Source organism: Rhineura floridana, chromosome 2 (genome assembly GCF_030035675.1).
Source record: "Rhineura floridana isolate rRhiFlo1 chromosome 2, rRhiFlo1.hap2, whole genome shotgun sequence".
NCBI lineage: Eukaryota > Metazoa > Chordata > Lepidosauria > Squamata > Rhineuridae > Rhineura > Rhineura floridana.
Window position 1 is genome coordinate 103,620,749 of NC_084481.1, and position 23,268 is coordinate 103,644,016.

The following is a 23,268-nucleotide window of genomic DNA, read 5'->3' on the forward strand; positions in this document are numbered from 1 at the left end:
CCTTCTGACTCCGACTCCACGACTCCGATTCCGACTGCACAGCCCTGGATTTATCTATGGAAGATAGAACTAGCTGTTTGTTTATGACCTTCTAAAGGGGCTGCAAGATGGATTCATTTTGGGTTGTTTGAGGAGACAATGAATGGAGGGGTGTTTTTTCTCTGAATCAATATGTTTCGTCTAATGTTTAATTTTATAATTAGTGCACTTTTGTAGAAACTGTTTTTGAAAAGGTGATATATATTTAAAAAGCCAGTTTCCCTGAGCTTCAGATTGGAGGAAGGGCAGGATATAAGAATCTTGAATAAATAAAATAGTATTTTCACCAGGCTGAAGTTTTTAGCCGCAGTAAATAATACTGAAAAAACAGCATTTGTTGACTTGTTTTTTCTTTTGTACAATAGGCAAGCACACACCTTAACAGTCCTGTTCATCCTTACCTGCACCCTGGGATATGTGACACTGCTTGAAGAAACCCCACAGGATACAGCGTACAACACCAAGAGGTAACTTGCTTGCACAGAAGTATTGTAGTCAGCTTTTATTGCAGTATTTTTTTTATTAACTAGATTACCCATTTTTCCGTTATTTCCTTTTCTATATTATGGATTTGATCACTTTATCAATCCATTCTATGTTTAGAAATGACTTCCCAGTTATTTGTAAAAATAACATTACAAAATATGTAAATATAAGTTTTCTAAATGGGTTGAATCTGCAGTTATATCAAAGCCTTAACTTTTGTAGCTGTATAAGAAAAAAGTATTTTGTTTAATCGGACAACTTAATTCCTCGACTTGCACTGTTATGACATTTAAAGGATTGCCCAAAAGTTTAAAGATAAATGATAACCCAAAATTTGACTTGGAGGAATATTGTTAAAGCATTTCTATCTGCTGAAAATAAGTCAGATTGCATCTATATATACTTGGAAGAAAGTCCCATTGAACTTAATAGGACTTCCTTTGAGTAGACATTGCTGTGTGAATCAAACGGTACCTTTCATTGAATATGCATCAGTCTATGTATGAAAATTCCAAATGGTGGAGTTTTTCATGTCCTGTTCATGAGTATACTGGAGTAAATATATTGTCAAATTGTTTTTTAAACCACTTACAGCTGTAGAGAAAGTGAAACATGATTTTTTTAGAGGTTTTAATTGTTTTATAGTTTGTGTGTTTGCCAATCTGGGCACCTTTGGGAGGAAGGGCAAGATATAAATTTAATAAATAAATACTTGTTAAATAATACTATGCTTGTATAAAAATAACCCTACACTGGTTTCAGTAAAATAAAATATTTTATTGTGGGAACTGTACTTCCTGTTTCCAGATTTTCTTGTAACTGGTTCATATATTGGAACCACTTGCTGATTTTTTTATATAAAGCTGCTTAACGTGTCTGAATATATTGAAACAGGTGCATGCTACATGTGATATCTAGCCACTCCACAATATTGTACTAAAATATAAATAGTCAGCCAGTGAGTTTATCAGATAACTTTGCTGCCTCCTAATGCTTCCCTCCCTGTGATACCAAATGCTTCTTTCTCCCACCCACTTTCAACACAAAGGCTCACCTATGTTACAGTAAGATCACAGTCAAGCTAATGCCATATGGCTAGAGTGAAGTGTATAAGGGTGAAATAAGAGAATCAAAGAAGACATTATATGGAACTTTAGTGGAAATTTTAGAATTTGTTTTAGTTCAATTTTACTATATAAGCTGCTTTGAGACCTTTTTGTTGAAAATCAATATATAAACGAACTAAGGCTACAATTCTGTATCCCTTAACTGGGAGTAAGGTTCTGAAAAGATGTATATAGATTGCACTATGAAATACTTATATGTTACAAATATTTTGCAGACGTGTTTTGTGTACTGTTTGAGAATGTGCTTTGATAAGCTAGTTACCTTGGCATTTCTCTAGAATGGCCTATCTTCTGAATGATCAATAAGTGGTTTGCCTTGGTTTAATTCTAAAGGCAAAATTGCTGTATGCACACTTCAAATGATGACAAAAAGCTGAAATGCAGATAGTACTTACTCTTTATGGGCTAGTTGGGACAATCATATTTCAGCTTAATAAGCAGAGACTTGAATGAGCCTTTTGCCTGCACACACATCCCTTTGCGGTGCAGTCGTGTCAACCAGGAAGCCTCTAATTCATCCTAATTTTGCATTTTGGACAAAACAGGAAACTATGGTGTCTAGTTTCAGAATAGTCCAGAATATTAAACCATCTTCTGACTGTGGTTTAATAACCTGGTTTGTCTCAAAGTTGATTACTGTCGTTTCCCAGTTTGGATGAAATGGAAAATGGTTGTTAATTAGAGATGCACCACAAAAGGAGCAAAAGAGCTGTGTGCATGCATGGGCAAAAGTCTTGTTTATATCTCAGCTTATTAGGCCACATTTGGATGATCATATCTTTTGTGTTGCCCCATGACGTGTGTAAACTGAATGACTCTTAGTTAAATGTCATTTAGGACCAGGTAAACATTTCAAACAAAATACTGCCCGAGTCAAGCTGTATACCCATAGAACACTGGCTGCAGGTTCTTATGAGTATGATAAGCATAGTATTGGCTGATTTTGCATAGTTGTTATAATAGGCCATTTAAACTAGCAGAAACATAACAGTAAAATATTGTATGTGAACTTGACTGTATACATCACAGGGTTGTTATGGGGATTAAATGAGGAGGGAGAGAACCATGTATGCCACCTTGCGCTCCTTGGAGAAAAGATGGCATATACATATAATAATATAGCCTTATAGAAGTCAGGTGTTAATAAGCTGGTATTTACCGCTGGAGCTGTTTTTTATTATGGCAGCATTTTTATTGCAGGTCTTTTCATCAAATGTTATTAAGAGAATGTGATGCCTTCCTGACATGTTTTCAGTTACTTTTGTAAGTTTGTGGAATGTTGATGTGCAAGTTTCACAGGTACTTACTTGAATTTTGTGGAAATTTAGTGTGAAATTTAGGAAAATGTGACATCTATGTATTTTAGAACATAAAACCAAGAGCACCAAATGGTACGATTCAATAGATTAACTAGCTGAGTTTACATAAAGATGACCTCAGATTAATTTTTAAATTGTAAGCTCCTCAGGGCAGGAACTCAACTCTTGTACTTTGTAAAGCACCATGCACGCTGGTGATAAATAAATTGAAGGAATGAAGTGTTCTGGTTGATCCTTGTTTCCATTTGTAGAATAATGGTAGTTATGCCATGCATCATTAAATCTGAATGAGATTCATAAGTTAACTTGCACATGCCAAACCTTATGCAGAGTCAGACCAATAGCCAAGCCAGCCCAGTATAATATAATTGGCAATGGTGTGAAGGCAGAGGTTTTTCCCATCATGAAACTCACTCTTAAAATGCCAGAAGCTGGGATTGTGTATATGTAAACCATATGCTCTTCCACTGAGCTTTAAGCCCTTTACCCCAGAATTATTGGACGCCTCCCAGCGTGAGCTTGTAGGTACGTTGATAATAGATTCAAATGTTAATCTTCAGCTCTTGATCTAGTCTGGTGTTTCAATTCTGACAACACTCTGATGTCTAGAGTAGCACCTTCCCTCACATAAAAATCCTCTGTTGGAAGGGCATTGTTTTCTTAGTGATATATGTAGGGACATTGTCTTATGGATTCATTGGAGACTGTAGATTTCGTGGAAGTTAATAGTGAAAACCAGTTGCTGGGAATCACAAGTGGAGAAAGTGATGTTACACTCAACCTCTGCATAGGGGCTTCCATTGGCATCTGGTTGGCTACTATGAAATCGGGATGCTGGCCTAGATGGGCCTTTAGTCTGATTCAGCAGGGCTGTTTGTATGTTCTTAATAATTAATCTGTCATCTTTAAGTCAGCAGCACTCATTGACTGCAGATAGAAGAATGCAATATGATCTGCTTAGTTTAAAGATCTAACCATAATAGATGACATATTTCCTAAATTTTGTGTTGGAAAACCTGTTCTATTAATGAAGAAATGCAGGGACACACACTTCAAACCTGAATTTTTAAAAAAGCAGAGGCATCTTGTAATGCGATTAATAGTGTATGTTTGTCATGTGTGTCTTTCATAATCACAGTTCTAGATGCCTCTGCAACATCCCCCTTAATGCTACAGTGGCACTATACTCAGTGCAATAGAGGTAGCTTGAAAAGTACACATATAGTGGGGGAGGGAAGAGACTGTTAATCTTAATCCTAATTGCAGCTGCTTTCCTAAGACCCCCCCATATACAAATGAGTGGAGAGGTGAAATTGACTGACAGCAGTTTTAGACTTGCCAGCTTTACTGTTAAAGTTAAAAAAAAAGATTTGACACAATAGCTCCCGAGTACTCTCTCTGGTGCTATGGAAACCATGATGCTCCTTTGTTATCTGAGGAACTATTGGCAATGAAATTGGTTGGACAACTGCTGCAATGGAAATGGCGTAGAACTTGATGTGAAGGTAACCAAACACACATTAGAGCACGTAATCATGCCTATTGCATGGCAGTGAGGGAAACAAAGAAGGCATATTTTGCTGCCTCTGTTGCATCCTCAAGTGACTATCCAGCAGGCGTACTACAAGTGGTACAGATTGTATTGACATCTACTCCAATGGATGGGGTGTTCGAAGTCTGCTGTGACCTCTTTGCAAGGCATTTTGAGGATGTATTCACACCTGTGATAATCTACTGTTGTAACAGATTTGAGTGCCATCTAGTTAGTTTTTTGGGGATAAATTTCAGTTCTTGTGGCCTGAGGATATGGACAAAGCACTTACAGCTGTTTGGCTGACCATGTGCCCTCTTGATTCTTGCCTGTCATGGCTGATTTGAGCTAGCCTGAAGGAAGGGTAGCTGGCTAGCTGGATTCAGTGTGTTGTAAATGTGTTGCTATGTGAAGAGCTATTAAAGAGTTCTTAAAGAGGTGGTCAGTGGGGGAAGGACCCTGGACCCGGTGGTTTGACAGTTCCCACCTGGATGCTAAGACCTCCTTTTTGGATAAGGTGCTTGAGGAGAGAGTGGTAGCTCAGCTCCAGGCACTCTTGGAGGAAACAGATTATCTGGTCCCAGTTCATTCTGGGTTTAGGTCTAGTTATAGGACTGAATCTGCTTTGGTTGCCTTGATGGATGATTTTTATCAGGAGAGGGTCAAGGTAGTGCAACTCTCTTGCCTCTGTATGATCTGTCAGTGGTTTTCATATCATCGACTGCAGTTTCATCAGGTTGGTGAGTTGCAAGTAGGAGGCACTGTTTTGCAGTGGCAACATTTACCTACAGGACTGGTGCTTGAGTGACAATAATTCCCCCTCCCCCAGCAGTTAACTGTGGGATGCCACAGGATACCATCTTATCCCCAAAGTTTAACATCTATATGAAACTGTCAGTTCTATTTGTCTCTTACATCTGAATCAGGTGTAGCCATGCAAGTTCTGGATAGTACAGGTAGTTTGAGAATTAGGCAGTTCACTTGTTCTCAGTGAGGCTGCACTCCCTGTGAAGAAACAGATGCAACGTCTGGGGTTGTTCCTTGATCCATCATTGTCACTAGAGGCACATGTGGCTACAGTGGCTAAGAGCACCTTTTATCAGCTTTGGCTGATACGCAGCTATGGTCGTTCCTGGATAGGTTCCTGACCACTGTGACTCATGCATTGATAACCTCAAGATTGGGCTATTGTAACGCGCTTTATGCGGGGCTACCCTTAAGGCTGATCTGGAAACTGCGGCTAATGCAGAATTCAGTGGCTAGATTGCTGAGCAATCTACCTGCTGCAAGCATGTGGCACCACTTTTAAGATCTACTGGCTTCTAAGACTTTGATGCTGACTTAAAAAGCCCTAAACAACTTGAGACCAGATTATGTGAGGGGATGCCTTCCCTCATACAGACTGCCTAAGATCTTCTAATGAAGCCCTCCTAGTTGTGCCACAGCCTGCTGAGATCCATCTTGCAGCAACTAGGGGTGGGCCTGGCCTTAGTGGGTGGCCAGGTGGGGCACTTGCCGAGGGCCCAGGAGCTCACAGGGACCCATCACCAGCCTGAGCCCAACCTTGCCATGCTGGTGCTTCTCCTTCTTTCTTCGCTGCCTCCTCCTTCCCCCTCAGGGCTGGCTTGGCCTCTCCCCTTTCGGAGTCCTGATGCCCAGCCCCCCCCCCACATTTGTTCACTCACCCAGGTTGATGAAGCTCATGACAGTGTTGACCCATGTAGGCGGCCTGACTCCTTGGGGGACTCTGCGCCCAGCCTGGTAGTGGCCAGCATCATCCTTGATGCCAGAACATGCCCACAGCAGCTTCTGTTTCTCCCCTCCTTCCCAAGACCCCAGCTCCATGGGGATTTGTGTACACATTTGTATTCTACCTCCACCCCCTCCATATGTCTTAAGGTGAGAGGCTTTTTTCTTTCATTTTTGGTCCATTTTTGGAACACACTTTTTTCTTTACCCTCCTCTCTTTCTTCTCTCATATACATAATTTTTGGGCACTCCCCTTAGTGTAAAGCCCAGCAAATTTCTTCTCCCTTTACCCAGCCACCCAAAGTCACTAGGCCAGGTTGGCAGAAGGGGAGAAGAAGCCAAAGGAAAATGATTCAGTCCCATTGGGTTTTTTATCTCCCTCCCCCCCCCCCTCATTCTAGGTTAAGAGCATGAATTGGGCTTCCACTGCTGCAGCTGTATAGCCTAAGCAAGTTTACTTGGGGAGTAAAACTTCTTGGGAGTCTGCTGTGGTGGAACTTTCCTCTTTATTTAAAAAATCCCAGTTTAAAGCACATGCATAAGGGTTGAGCTGCTGTTCCTTACAGTCCAATTCTCTGAGCAGGTTCACTTAGAAGTGAATCTCATCAATATTCAGTCATGATGCTTATTCCCACATGTACCCTGGTAGGGTTGTGGCTACTCTACAGCCTGATCCTTTATGGTTTTTCCTTGGGCGTAAGTATCCTAGGTTCAACCATGGGGCTTTACTTGTAAGTAAATGTGTGCTTGGGATTGTGTGGGTTTACTCAAGAATAGCCTCCCTGAGGGCATAGGCTTATTGCAGCTTTTCAACTAGAGCCTTGTTTATTCAGGAGAAAGAGTGCAATCCTAATTCCATTTATTTATTTATTTATTGCACTTTTAAACCGCCCTTTAGCAACAGGCTCTCAGGGCGGTGTACAACAGAATAAAACCACATTTAAAAACCAGCGAATGTGGATTACAACATATAGGTATAAAAACACATTAAAAACAGATTAAGACAAAATTAATAGAGATTACAATTAATTAACTATAGAATTAAAATTAAAATTAAAATGCCTGGGCAAAGAGGTAGGTCTTTACCTGGCGCCGAAAAGATATCAAAGAAGGCGCCAGGCGTATCTTGTCAGGGAGGGCATTCCATAATTCGGGGGCAACCACTGATAAGGCCCTAGATCTCGTTAGTGCTCTCCGGGCCTCCTTGTGAGTTGGGACCCGGAGAAGGGCCTTCAATGTCGAGTGTAGCGAACGGGTAGGTTCATAGTGGGAGAAGCGTTCCATCAGGTATTGCAGTCCGGTGCCGTTAAGGGCTTTATAGGTAAGAACCAACAATTTGAATCTGGCCCGGAAACGTATTGGTAGCCAGTGCAGTTGGGCCAGGACAGGTGTTATATGATCAGATCTTTTAGTCCGAGTAAGAACTCTGGCCGCAGCATTCTGCACCAGCTGAAGTTTCCGAACCGTCTTCAAAGGTAACCCTACGTAGAGTGCATTACAGTAGTCCAATCTAGAGGTTACCAGAGCATGGATAACTGAGGCAAGGTTCTTCCTGTCTAGATAGGGTCGTAGTTGGGCTACCAGCTGAAGCTGGTAGAACGCATTCCGTGCCACCGAGGCTACCTGAGCCTTCAGAGACAGGAGCGGATCTAATAAGACCCCCAAACTATGGACCTGCTCCTTTAGGGGGAGTGTAACCCCATCTAGGGTAGGTCGGACATCAACCATCTGGGCAGAGGGCCCCCCTACCAGCAGCATCTCAGTCTTGTCAGGATTGAGTCTCAGTTTATTAGCTCTCATCCAGTCCATTATCGCGACCAGGCAGCGGTTTAGTACATTAACAGCCTCACCTGAAGAAGATGAAAAGGAGAAATTTACCTGAGAGTAACTACGTTTGAGTTCTGTAGAACTTACTTCTGAGGAGATGCAGTTAGGGTTGCATTTTAATACTTGCACACTGACTAGCCTGTCTGCCTGGTCACTCACTCAGTAGAGCTGCAATCCAATACGCACTTACCTGGGAGTAAGTCCCATTGAACCCAATGGAGCTTACTTCTGAGTGGGCTACTCAGAAGTATGGTCAATTTGTTTTGATGGGACCAATATTAGTGTGCACAGGATTGCAACTTTAACATTTCAGTGTTGATTTAGAGTGAAAATGGCTTACTGGCTTTTAAAAAAAGGATTGTAGAATGGCAAGATTTTGCAAACTGAAAGAAAAAATATTTCTTGTTTTGGAACTACAGCTATAAATGGGAAATCTTCATCCAGCAAAGAGCAGCTGTTTTGAGGGTGATGAACCTTCTCAAGATTGCCTGTTCATTTTTATTTCAGGCAAGTTGGCATTAGGAGAGGGCAAGAGTCAAAGAGAGGTGAATTAAATGACAGACAGGGTGACATGAGGTGGGAAAAAATGAGCAAGATGAAAAGGAAGGTGAGCAGGAGTAAAAAGGCAATACAAGCAGGTGAAAGGAAATAGAAGAAGAGGGGGGGAAAGAAATGATACCGTATTTGAGAACATGGAAGAAGGGATGAGTAGAGAGGAAAAGATAAGTGGTGGAGCCAAGATTGAGGACAAGAATGGTTTGAGGAGGAAAGGGAGGAGGCAAATGCTCAGAGCTGTGACTAAAACACTGGATAAAGTATGAGTTTCGTCTTTCTATAATAAATATGAGGCTATTTTAAAAAAATTACTTGTATTTATTTTGGGGAATGGATGGAAAAACAATTGAGAGGAGAAATGCCAGCCTGCCTCCATTTGTGTGTGCTTTGCTGAAATAGCTTGTTTTGCTTACAGGACTGTGGTGGGGAGTGAGTTTAGGTTTTTTTAATTAGTATTCGTAAACAGAGAGAGCAACAGTGGTCAGTGTGAGTCTCTATTTTTTACTTCCTTTAGCTGTTTGCGTTCATTTTTATGAATGGGCTAGGAGATGCTATAGGAGGATTGGGAGAAATGGTGGATTGTGGTCTGTGTTTCTGCACTTGATGGACTGTTGGGAATAGGGTTGCTAGGTCAGAAGCATCCCAAACCCGGAGATTTCAGGGGTGGGCCTTGGTGATGTCATTGAGAATGATACATTAAGCATCAACCGCAGTTGCTTGGAGCATACCATTCAAACAAACAAAAATTCTCAGATTGGAAATTAAGATAGCAATCTTAGCTAAAAGAGGGTGTTCTCAGGTCCAACTGAAGTGATGGAATCATTCCTTCTCACCTGTTCAGGGAGCCTAGATAGGGAATATTTAATCTAGCCCATTTGCTTCTGGCAAGAATAAGCTTGTACCTGCATATAAATCATTTTAATTAATTTTTAAAAATGGAAATTGGCGACAAAGTTTACTGGGTGACTATGGACTACTCATCATATCTCAGCCTCAGAGAGGAACCATGACCAGTCCAAGGTAGAAGGGCACACTTAAAATGTAGAGGAAAGAATAATGTGAAATCATAGTGTGAAATCGGATACTTATAGGGGCATAGTATGAAGAAATATTTACAGAAGCATGACTGTCAAAGATATTTATTATTTACACAACCCATAAAATATTTATAGTGCAATCCTATACATGTTTACTCAGAAGCAAGTCCCAATGTATTCAGTGGGGCTTACTCAAACAGGGAAGTGTGCACAGGACTGCAACCTCAAGTGGTAAGGAACTTCACTCACCCATCCCAAAATTCAGAATCATGCCACTTTAAACTGTTTTGCAACTGTTTTATATTTGATGTTATGGTTGTTGGATTGTAAATGAATTTGTTTCTTGTTGTGAGCTGCCTTTATTTCTTACCCTATCTCCATATGCACACACACATTGGAGACATAAAAATACACACACCCCATATCATAGCTGATTGTCAAAACCAGTTGGTTATTGCAGAACATTTTTTAAAAACCAGTATTTCCTACCAAATAAAGACAGTGACACTGAAGTGCTTAAAAAAAAGAGGATTGGAGGGGAAGAGAAAGATTTACAACACAATCCTTTGCTATGTTTACTCAAAAGTCCTGTTGATTTACAGCACAGTCCTAACCATGACTATTGAAAAATAAGTCCTGTTGAATTCAGTGGGGTTTACACCCAGATATGTGGGATCAGCACTGCACCTTTACTCCCAGAAAAGTGAGTACTGGATTAAAGCTTCATATTGGGAAGATTTTCAAAAAAAGGCTGTGAATTAGACAAATAAACTGCCCTCTTCAACAGCCCAGGAAAATTTAAACTTGTTCGGCTCCTTGTAATTAGAAAAGTATAACACATTGTAATGGCATCATAAGATGCATGTACACTTTTTAAAAATTTCTGTTCAAAAATTATTTGAATGATAAAATGTGTAATATGCTACTTTGCAAGTAATTAAAAAAACCCTGCACTTCTATTATAATCATAACTGAAATGGTTTACTGTGCATGCCTACCAAGATCCTGCTGTGATCTTCAGAGAAAAGGCACTCTTGCTGCTGCTGCAAGCTCTAAATTTACAGAATTCCTGATGTGCAGATAAGCAGAAAAAGGAAGCTATTTTCATGACCTGCAATGAGTTTTAATTATTGTCTGGAGGTCAACAAATCCTTTGTCAATCACAACCCTTACTTCACATTGGCTAAAAACCTGAAAGGGCAGGGATTCAACCAGCCAGCTACTAACAGAAGTTGGGGGTGGGGGGCAACTGACATTGTATGTCTGTTGAACCAGACCACCTAGGAAAATTTTTGTAATGAAAGCTAAGGGTTTGGAGATTGGGGTGACTCACCCAGAGAGTACCCCCCCAAAATGGAATCTCTTGGTGAAAACCAGCAACCTGGCAACCCTAATTGGGAGGGGGGTAGCTAGTGAAGATGAGTTGTTTTCCAATTTCCTGCATGCTCCTTCTCCATGTGCTTGACAGTCGTTGTCCTCTTCTGCAAGTCCCAAAGGCTTTTGGAAAGTTGGGAGCAGGAGGCAGCAGTTATTCTCCACTCTCCTAGTGTCCCACCCACCTTTCTATTCTCTAACCCCATGAGATTGCTGTCAGAAGGTTGGTAGGAGGTTGTGGATCATTGCTACAATCCAGCTTTTGCTCCCTTGCTAAAGTTGCAATCTGAACCACACTTATGTGGAAGCAAGTCCCACTGAAGTCAATAGTAACTGGCCCAAGGTAGGGAGTGAGCAAAAATAATGAGTTAGGTGAGTTTAACATGTTAAAATGTGCATGTTCAGAGTGTCTTTTGTATCCCATTGAAGTTTATATCATAATAAATTTGGAAGTCTTGAAGAAGGCACAATATTTATTTTGTGGTACCTTTATTTCATGTGTTCCTTTCTAGTAGAAGGGGGCCCTATTTTGGAAACTGCACCAGGGCTTGTTTTTTAGGTTGGGTTTGTTTCATTGTTCCATACCTGTACCCCCACCAACCCCAGTTCAAATTCAGGGACAAGCAGGCTGCAAATAGATTTTTTAAAATTTTGATTATTCCTTATTTATCAGTATTGCATTTGTATTTACTTCACCTTTTCTCCAAGGAGCTCAAGGTAGCGTTCATAGGTCTCGTTCTCCCAAGTTACCTTCACAACAGCCCAGTGAAGTAGGTTAGGCTGAGAGACAGTGACTGGCCCTAGGTCACACAGTGAGTTTCATAGCAGAGTGGTGATTTTTAACCCTGGTCTCCCAGATCCTAGTCCACCTAATTTCCCTGCATTTTATTACACATTCTGGAAAGATGTAGAAATGTATAACCTTGGGCTGATAATATTTTCCCATAGATCTGGAAATGGGCGGATAATATTAGATATGGGGTCCCTTGTTAACAGTTTTGTGTGGCACCTTTCAGACTAACCAATTCAGGCTGCAATCCTGTACATACTTACTAGGGGGCAATCTTCATGGAATTCAGTGGGGGCTTACATCTGAATAATGTACAGTTACTGTGGCATGAAATTGTGACAGCAGGGACTCTTTCTCAACCAAGATAAAAGCACTTAGGTGCTAAATATTAATAACACTGCAGTGTTTAAGTGTCCACTGTTCTTTGCAAAGGAGGAGAATATGAAGAGAACTAGAACAGGTGGAGGCCACACAACTTTTTTTGTAGCAGAGAAGCAACTATAATAACAGGGATCCTTCTGAACCAAAGTAAGACATTCTTCAGCTAAGTAGTTGCTAACTATTTGTAAGACAACATGCTTAAGTGTCTACAGTATCTTTACAAGGGAGGATGGGGAGAAAACAAAATAACTTGGTGCTGGTACCCCCTGGTGACCTCTAACTGACCACCCTGCCCCTGATGACCTCTCACTTGCCACACCGGGTCTTGTAGGCACCAGTGACCATTGTTGGCCACCCAAAGCTACTGAGTTGTTTGTTTTTTGGTCTGCGGTACTTCTAATGCCCACAACTTAGGTTCTTGCAATTTGAATTGATCTTGCTGACTTGATTTTATAGAACATTTAATGAAAATGTGAGCCCTTCCTTTAGTTCTTTAGAATTTTCCATGACGATGTACTGTTTCATAAATAATCTGTGTGAACTGGATTCCCTTTTCAGAGTAAGTAAAATCTACAGTGTACATAGCCTGATCATTCTCCACCTATATTATGTGTGCCTAATATTTTAAATTAGCATTTATTGTATTAATTAAGGAACAATTTAATTTCAAATTTATTTATTATTTGATTTATGTCCTGCCCTTCCTCCTAGCAGGAGCCCAGGGTGGCAAACAAACGCACTAAAAACTCTGTAAAACATCATAAAAACAGACTTTAAAATACATTAAAACAAAACATCTTTAAAAACATTTTTTTAAAAAGCTTTCAAGACATCTTTAAAATAAAAAAGGTTAAAAAACATATTGGGGTTTTTTTTAAAAAAAGTTTAAAAACATATTAAAAAGCAATGCAGACAGACTGGGATAAGGTCTCAACTTAAAAGGCTTGTTGAAAATATAACAAAAAACCAGTGACTATTTGTGGCAAGATGCATGAATTAGCAACATATTTAACCTAGATTGCTGTTGCATACTGTATTAAGTAGTCTTTAAACAGAGTCTATAAACTTTTCCACATTACCCTTAACTCATGCATTTTAGTAGCAGTGTATAGCAGTCTGTTTAAGTAAAGAAGTCTCAAACCTGGCTGAACCAGAGGACATGTCATAATTTCAATACTTCAATAGTTTAAACAGTTCAACCTTGGAACATTTGGTAACAGTAATATTGATCGGTAACTTAATTTGTTTGAAAATATTTCTCTCTAGTTCAGTTATTAAAACTTCCCTAGTACCCTGACAGCCATACTAAATAAGACTGCAGATGATATCAACTAAGACTGTGTACACATTAACTCATTTGTAGCACAAAACGTAGTTTTTCTCTGTCCACAAGGAATCATGCTTGTGCTCATCATGCTGCTTTCAATTCAGATTGATCCTAGAGCCTGTCATCCACAAGGGTGGGTGTGGTTATTTGATAGGTATTGGAAACCTGCCCCTTGATTAGGTTATCCAGAAAGTAGTGATTGCAGTCTTTGTCTATGCCCACTTACCACATCATTGGGCAGGTGTGGATGCACACGCATCCATTGCTGTGTCCGCCTACATCTGTTTCTAATAATTTATTAAGTTATGATTTCAGTTGGTCTGCTCTGAGTATGGCTAACATTGATTATCACCCCGTGATTGTGGCTTATGAACAGGAAATACTTGGATACTAGATTGACTTTCTTTAAGGGCTGGTTCGCATGTGCAGAAATAGAATGTGATACAGCCCTTCTCTTACATTTTAAAAGTGCTAATGGGGTCACATTTTTTAGTGCTCCTCTGCGTTAAAACAACACTCTGTATATGGAGAGCTAGTGTATTACAGTACTAGACTAACCCTACTGTTCTGTGGCTGTGCCCCAGTCCTCTTTTAGCTACACAATATGGAGGCTGCATATTTAGCAGTATTTCTCTCATAAAATTTAAGAGCAAGTAACTTTTTATGGTTTGAAGGACAAATGGAAGCATGTTGGGCTGGCTAGAGGTGACTTTCCATGTTGCAGGTGACCAGGCCAGAAGCTACTTATAAGCTCACTGTAGACTGACTAGTGGATCCATATATAGACATGCAGTTTCCTTGGGACCTCCACCTCCATGCTGCCTTTATTAGCTTTAGCACACTGGGTAGGAAAGAAGTTGTCTGGAAGACTTCGCATGGGGTCTTTGACAGGAAGAAATTCAGCTGCTATAAAAGTATTATTCATCCAGGAAATCCTCCTTAACTGCACCCCATAAGTCTCCCTGAGAAATTCTCCCCTTCTTGATATGGCTGAGCCAAAAACAGAAACTATGGGAATTGAATTGTGCCTACTCCTAGGCTGATCGAAATAAGAGCTGGATGATTCTTCCCCTTCCCTTTTGAAGAGGTCAGTCTTATATCTTTCCTTTTTCGTAAAAGAATTTGGGTGTGGCTTTTAATCGGTAGTAACTAAGCAGGGTCAGGCCTGGTTAGTACCTGATTGGGAGACTGCCTCTGAATACCTTGTGCCGTAGGCTTAGACGACGGCATTGGTAAATCACCTCTGAACACCTCTTACCATGAAAACCCTATGGATATATCCAAAAGATTCATAGGGTTGCCGTAACTCGTAATTGATTTGAAGGCATATAACAACAGGAGTGCATACTGAGCCAGGCAAAGTTAGTTTTCTTCCTTGCCATATTATTTTGTATACTAAAACATATCTAAAACAGCCTATTTATTTCTATAGTATGAACTTCATGATATTTAAGTATTTTCAAGACTAGAGCGCCTTAAAATTAGTCATTAGTCATATTTTTTTCTGATTTTAGATATTCTGTGAACATTCAAAAGACTTAATACCAACACTGATTTATCTCCTAATGAATAGATGTAAATTGAAAGTGTTTTGTTCTTGATTTTTTTCCCCAGAGGTATTGTTGCCAGCATTTTAGTTTTCTTGTGTTTTGGAGTCACTCAAGCAAAAGATGGGCCATTTTCAAGACCTCATCCAGGTAATCAAAGTTGCTCATACCATAAAAACTTGCTTGGTAAAAATACACTTGCTAGTCCTATATAAATGTTGAAAGTAGTAACTCTGTTTCATAGTGTGTCTTCTCTAGGTAGAATATGATTTCATTAACAGTTTAACATACCTTCGAAAGTCCTGATCTGAATTTGTACCCACCAGTCACTTAACAGATGAATTTCTTGTTGTTTTTATAAGAACATAAGAAGAGCCTACCGGATCAGGCCATTGGCCCATCTAGTCCAGTATCCTGTTTTCACAGGGGCCAACTAGATGTTTATGGGAAGTCTGAAAGCCTGATCTGAGCACTATAGCACTCTCCCTACTTTTGAATCCCAGCAACTGGCATTCAGAGGCACACTGCCATTTGGCTTGACAAAGAACCGAGGATGTGTCAATTGACATCACCATCACAAGTCTGAGTAGCAGTATAGGCAAATTATACATTAAATAGTAATGTTGGTCCCCCAACCCTATACTTATCAAAAGTAAAGTGTCTTAAATTGCAGTCCTGTGCACATTAACCTGGAAGTAATCCTCATTTTAATAGAGTAGGGCTGAATGAACATGGATGGGATTGGACTGTCATGAGAATAACGGCTTCGTAACATTTCAAAAGTGTATGTTTATGCAGGCTGGAGAACTGCACCTGCAGAGCATTGGGGGGACATAAAAGTTCTCCAGAGCAAGCATTTAAGAAAAGGGACATAAGGCAGAAAACTGTATTTCTTTCCTTTTCCTCCCCTCTTCTCAAAAAGATCACTATTATCTTGAGCAAGGGAGGCTGGCAGAGATAACACTAAAATCTTGCTCCAGCTAGACTGTCCGCTGCCTGGCCCCCCAACTCCGCAAGTATGTGCCACCAGCTAGATTCTAGGAAAAGATTCTAGGATAGAGAGGGAAGCAGGCAAAGAAGATTCTGCTGCATCTTTCCCCTCTAGGGCCATCTACCATCAGCTGCCCTATAGGAAGGATCCTGATGACTTGTTACATTTTGATACTGTTTGTGACTTTATTAATGTATTTTGATGCTACAAATCTTTCCAAGAAGGCTTACATTGGGTATAAATAATTACAATAATAAATAATATTGGTTTAACCATAAAGTACTTTCACACCAATATATTAATTTGCTAAACATGGTAACTTGATAAATGTTTTGCTTTATATAGACAGCTTTCTCTGTGGCAGGTTTCACACAAAAACCCCTGTTCTTCAGGGCATATACATCCAACACATATTTTTATTTCAGTAATCAGAAGTACAGTAGAAATCCTGCTGTAGACATTTTGCTGAAGAGTGTGAGAATATTGTGCTATTTGTTTTGTTTGTTTTATTTCTTTTCTTTTTTAGTATAATTTAATTATAGTTTTAACAAAATACATTCAACTCATTTTTATATTCTTTTTTAAATTTTCAGTTTTTAATTTGCAAATGTAACAGGAAAAAGAACAAAACAAATAATAAAAATAACGGTAATAACAAAAGCATTGCCAGCTAACAATAATAAGAATATTCCATCAATCCTGATTTAAATGTATAAATTAATATAGGCAGTCTACATAGGTATCTAAATAAAATTGACAATTATAGACCAAGTGTTTAAATGTAGACAGGACAATAAGATTGAAACTGCTGGGTGAAAGATGGTGGATGGTGGTCCTTCCGGTTGCACATTACAAGTCAGTTAGCCACCATAAGGTATTGCAGAACCCACTTTTGTTGTCCATCTGTTAGTCTCCACACCACAGGAATATAATTTAAGAGGGTGTCAATATCTGCAAATATCAAGAATTTCTCTAAAGCAAAGCTATATGAGCAATAATTTTGGGCCAGAAAGAAAGTGCCACGGGACATGCCTGGGTCTTATGCCTCAAATAGGTGTTTTTAGCATTACATCAATTCAATTCATATATTTCATCAAGCTTGGAATATCGATCAATACAGATCCCCTTGTAAAATACCAATTCCTATAAAAATAAACAAGAGTCCAATATTTCTGGTTTTTTCTTTTGTTGATTCTTCCTTTTCATAGTTTGTATTGCATTTTTTTTATTCAATACCTTCAAGTCCCAGATTTTCTTCCTCCATTAGTCTATTGAGGGTATCGTATCAATTTCCATGCCATAGCAATAAATATCCAAGTAGCTATAAGCATGCAAGTAATCCAAATCTGTTCATTGTTCTGTACCTTTTGTTTTATATATTCCATAAGCATTATTATTGTATTCAATTGTAATTGACAACCAGTTATTTCTTTAATATTTGCTTGACCCTCCCCCCATTCTTGAATTAAGCAACAATTCCACTGTGTGTGTGTACCTTTGATCTTTTTGCATCTCAAATTATTGGCTGATATTAGTATCATTTCCAAATGAACATTATATGGCTTTATTTTCTTTGTATGCTGTAGGAGAGCGAGTATCCTAACTTTACAGTGCAATTCTACGTATGTCTACTCAGGAAGCAGTCCAACTTTGTTCAGAGGGGCTTACTCTCTGGGAAGTGTGTTCAGAATTGCAGCTTTTGTCATCAGATGTGATTCTGTGAATCATTTGCCTGCCAATGTACTAAGTGCTGAAAAACATTCATAGTATAGGTTTTGAAGACAAAGACAGTGAAAAACAATTTACAAATTGTAACCTAATGCTGAACTTCACTGTTAGGAATATGACCCATCTTATAGGTGAGATTTTGATTAAATGAATATACTTTTGTAATTTGGAATGATTGGATCATCTAAAGATGGTTCAAAAGGAATGTGGCCAATTTTCACCCCCTCCTCAGTTAAGCACCATTTTCTAACACCACACACACACATAAAAATGATTTCCGCAAGGCAAACAAAGCTATCACAAAAAGGATATTTCAGTAAGCTAGCCTGTCATCTGAACTTGAGTCGTGAAGAAGAAACACTGTTAATGAGAGTGATAGAATAAGGGAGAGCAGGAGGGCGGGGCTTGGATGCCAAGAAAGATGGCAGTGTAGGGTGAGAGCTCCCTGGCCCAACCTATTATTAATGCTCAAAATTAAAAGATAAAATCATTTGTTGGACACTTAAACAAACCCCCTTGGGGGGTATGCTACCAGGAGAGCAAAGAAGCAAAAGCCTGGACCTCACAGGATATTTTAAACTGATGGGAAAGACACTAATCTTGAGACCAGCACAAGAAAGACTCCTTCCCGATTCCAACATGGCAACGAATGTGAGTAAAGTCTCTATAGGTGCGCAAACGGAGGCAGCAGTGGGCATCCCTTAAATGGTTGCAGGGACAAGTAAGGATGAAATTTCAATACATTTTCAGTCCTTTAAACAAGACTTGATGTCTAGCTGGATGTCATTATTGGAGGAAAAAGTGGGAAGCTTGACTAAAAGAATAGACACGGTGGAAGAAAATGTGATCCAAGCAGAGGAGAAACTTAGAGATCAGGATATTAAACTTAAAATACTAAAGAAAGACCACCTAATTGCTAAATTTAAACTGGAAGACCTGGAAAATAGAAATAAAAGATCCAACCTTCGTTTTAGAGGGGTGGATGAAATTGCAGAACAGGACATTGTAAAAAAAATTCCTCACAAAATGGCTGACTACATCGCTGACTGATTTCCTGTTAGAGGAGGAAGACTTCAGAAGAGCTCATAGAGCTCTTGGGCCAATGTGTAAGGAAAGTTCCCAGGACATAGTAGTCTGTTTTGCCAAATATTCTAAGAAAGAGGCATTACTTAAAAGTCTTAGGGAAACGGGCAAATTAAAATTCAATAACTCAAAAATCATGGTGCTCCAAGACCTTGCCACAGAGACATTGCAGAGGAGGAGGAACCTGCGACCATACACTCTCATATTACAAAAAGCAGGATTAAAATATTACTGGGGGTTCCCATTTAAACTCATTGTCCCCTATAAAAGCCTCACATGCGTATCTTCCACAGAGAAGGAGGTGGCAAATATCTTAATAATATTGCAACTGGAACAACAAGAAGGAGAAAGAAAAACGGAGAAAGGGGATCAGGTTGGAGAGATGGAATTAGAAGAGGACATTGAGGATTTCGAACTGATTAGACGAAAGAGACAGAACAGAGGAAGAATGGCAAACAGAGGGAAAGGAATACTCTCCCTTTTTGAGAAACTGAGCCAGCAGCACAACCTCAGGGATCTTCCAAACAGATGCAGATGAGAAAGAGTGCCCGGTTGGATTAATAGTATTTAGATGTGTGGTGAATGAAAAGAAATATAATTACTCTTAGTTAAAGTGTAATAGGATTCAAAGGTCGAGGATTGCCTGTTCAAGATGGGTCCTTCCCCCCACTTCTTTCTTTGAGGGCATATAAAATGTGAAGTTGACAATAAGGGCCAGGATGTTATCTTGTCCCACGTTATCGTCCTATGCAATAATAGGTCAAATCCCTGTGAATTAGAATATTCTTTAATTTTAGAGATTGAATTTAGAAGTAAATATATAGGGTGACACAGATTAGTGTACCCAGGGAAAAAGCCAGGCCTCTAAGTAAGGGGTGAGGTGGGAAAAGTGGGGGAGGTATGAGAGGGAGAAAAGTAGTTGAGTAAAGAAGATTAGGATTAGAGAGATGGAAAATTTATTAGGAATAGAGGGTTAATTTAGGACAAACAGTTAAGGTTGCATTTGAGATAAGTATAACAAAATGAGAATTTCCAAAATTAACATAAAAGGAATGGGCACGATCATTAAAAGAAATAGATTAGCCAAACTAAGGGGCTTACACCTAAGGTGTTGATGTTGTAAGAGACACTTAAGGCAAAATTGACAGGGAAATTTTTAAATAACACTCAGTGGAAACATAAATTTCTGGCAAAAGGCATGAGCAAGGCTAGAGGGGTGGCGCTTTTTCATGAAAGTCTTGATTTTGACCCCAGTAGACAGATGCTAGGCGCCCAGGGCAGATTTATTTTTGTAGAAGTGATGCTGGGAGGGCACTTGAAAGATACATTTGTGACCTTTTATGCTGCCAGCAAAGGGCAACTTCAGTTGTTTCAAAAATTGTTGAGGAAATTGCAGATTCACAGAAGCAAATATAATTCTAGGGGGAGGTGTTAACTTGAACATGCAGGGGATTGATCCTAATAAACTGACAAGAGGACAGAAAGAGCCATGACATACAGAAAACCCAGTGATAGGGAAACACTGCTTCCTCGTTTATTTATTTTTGTGTGTGTGTGTATCCCGCCCTTCCTCCCAGCAGGAGCCCGGATAGCAAACTTTTAGTTTTGATACATAAAGCAGGTAAACCTTTACTTTTGATACATAAAGCATGTGTAAAGGAGGTGTGGTCAGAGATCGATACTGAGGATTTCAGTCATTCTTTTTATCCCAGACCCCATGGAAACTTTTCTAGATTAGATGCCATTATAGTTTCAGAAGAAATACTCCCATTAGTGCAGCAAATAGAGATAGGTACAATCCGGGTTACCAATAATGCTCAGGTAAATGTGGAGATCCTGGCCAGTACACCTGAAAAACAAACTCGCCCAATGTGGAAACTATACCCAGGATTTCTCTCCTCAAAGTAGGATCAGAATTCAAGAAGGGTTGAACTATTTCAAAGACGATGTGGATGGAATCAGGGAGGAAAGTATATGGGAAGCAGTGAAAGCTGTGATTAGGGGATTGTATATAAGTGAATGGGGGCTCATTCAATGTACACGTAAAGAACAAAAAGAAAACTAGAGAGGGAACTGCAGGATCTAATGATTCATTATAAAGCAACAGGTTCACAAAAAATCAGACAAGAGGTGGAAAAGAAACTATCAGAGATGAATCTAGTTGAGTTGGATGAAAGACAATAGTAAATCTTCTCTGTTTGAACAAAAATACTATGAACATGAAGGTAAAAGGTCAAAACACGTAGCTAAGAGTTAAAGAAAGGAGGAGGGTAATCTTACTCGTTCTCTGACAATAAGAGAAACCAACATTCTTAACTGTTGTTATGTGCCTTCAAGTCAGTTATGACTTATGCCGACCCTATGAATCAGCGACCTCCAAGAGCATCTGTTATAAACCACCCTCTTCAGATCTTGTAAGTTGAGGTCTGTAGCTTCCTTTATGGAATCAATACATCTCTTGTTGTGTCTTCCTCTTTTTCTATTCCCTTCTGTTTTAACCAGCATTATTGTCTTTTCTAGTGTATTGTCTTCTCCTTATGTGTCCAAAGTATGATAACCTCAGTTTCATCATTTTAGCTTCTACTGATAGTTCTGGTTTAATTTGCTCTAACACCCAATTATTTGTCTTTTTTGCAGTCCATGCTGTCTGCAAAGCTCTCCTCCAACACCATATTTCAAATGACTTTATTTTTCTCTTATCCACTTTTTTCATTGTCCAACTTTATTTATTTATTTATTATTTGATTTATATCCCACCCTTCCTCCCAGCAAAAACCCAGGGCGGCAAACAAAAGCACTAAAAACACTTTAAAACATCATCAAAACAGACTTTAAAATACATTAAAACAAAACATCTTTGAAAACATTTTTTTTTTTAAAAGCATGGAAGACATCTTAAAAAAAACTTTTCACATCCATACATAGAGATCAGGAATACCATGGTCTGAATGATCCTGACTTGAGTGTTCAGTGACACACCTTTGCATTTGAGGGATGTGATGCCCCTATAATGTTTGTACAATATTTATGGTCGGTTTTGTAGGGTAAATATGGTAAGTTGGAGTCGAATGGAGAGTTGAAGAGAGGCAGTTGAGAGGCAGTTGAGAGGCAGTTGAAGAGGGTTGATGTGTTTTAGGAGAGTAGTCGGGCATGTTTTAGGGCTAATGCATGTGAAGTAAAAGTAACTAAGAAATTGAAGAATGTTTATATGTAACCACATGCATGACAACTGAATTTAAAGTAATCTTGTTTATTCTCTGTGTTATTCAATAAATCTCTTTGGTTTAACAACACGCCTGATCCTTGGCTGGATACATACAGTGGAGAAGGGTGGGCAGAGCAAATATCAGAGAGGAAACAGTATCTATGGTGAATGATTAGTGTAATAATAGCAGGTATCCAAGGCAACTTTAAAGTCAAAAGGTTACAGAAGGTTGTGGCCTGAAAGTGTACCTAGACACTTAATAGCAGTCTGCTAAAGGAGGAGACTAAGACAAAGTCTCAGGGCAGCATTGCGTTACAGTGTGTCAGGTAGTGGCACCTAGTAGTGGGATTGAGAGAGATCTGTTCTGGGGCCAGTGTGAGAGAGGTGGTCGGCCAGGTGGTGGTGTGACAAGGACCTTTTCTAGTTCTCTCACAGCTGCCCTACCCAGTCCTAGCCTTCTTCTGATTTCTGGACTATTGTCTCCATTTTGGTTAATGACTATGCCGAGGTATTGATAATCCTTGACAAGTTCAGTGTCCTCATTGTCAACTGTAAAGTTACATAAATCTTCTGTTGTCATTACTTTAGTCTTCTTGACGTTCAGCTGTAATCCTGCTTTTGTGCTTTCCTCTTTAACTCTCATCAGCATTCATTTCAAATCATTACTGGTTTCTGCTAGTAGTATGGTATTGTTTACATATCTTAACTTATTGATATTCCTCCAATTTTCACACCTCCATCTTGTTCCAATCCTGCTTTCCATATGATATTTTCTGCATATAGATTGAACAGATAGGGTGATAAAATACACCCCTGTATCACACCCTTTCCGATTGGGAACCAATCGGTTTCTCCATATTCCGTCCTTACAGTAGCCTGATGTCCACAGTACAATCAGATGCTGTGGCACCCCCATTTCTTTTAAAGCATTCCATAGTTTTTCATGATCTACACAATCAAAGGCTTTGCTGTAATCTATAAAGCACAGGGTGATTTTCTTCTGAAATTCCTTGGTCCGTTCCATTATCCAACGTATGTTTGCGATATAATCTCTGGTGCCTCTTCCTTTTCTAATTCCAGCTTGGACATCTGGCATTTCTAACTACTAACAATATACAAATGGAAGAATTAGTTAAATTTTATGAAGAGCTATACAGTCCAAAGAAAATAGA

General features: G+C 39.4%; 1 protein-coding gene and 1 pseudogene across 2 annotated transcripts in view; one reads left to right on the forward strand and one right to left on the reverse strand.

Annotated features, from left to right (window-relative positions):
- The window catches only part of PTDSS2 (phosphatidylserine synthase 2), a 75,975-nt gene that overhangs the window by 15,283 nt on the left and 37,424 nt on the right, over positions 1 to 23,268 (forward strand). For both annotated transcript variants that reach the window (XM_061609913.1, XM_061609910.1), the window contains exons 2-3: positions 405 to 506; positions 15,157 to 15,239. In XM_061609913.1, coding sequence (XP_061465897.1) covers positions 405 to 506; positions 15,157 to 15,239 — 185 coding nt within the window. The remainder of the gene's footprint in view (positions 1 to 404; positions 507 to 15,156; positions 15,240 to 23,268) is intronic.
- LOC133376928 (retinol dehydrogenase 16-like) overlaps positions 21,213 to 23,268 on the reverse strand; it is an 8,683-nt pseudogene continuing 6,627 nt past the window's right edge.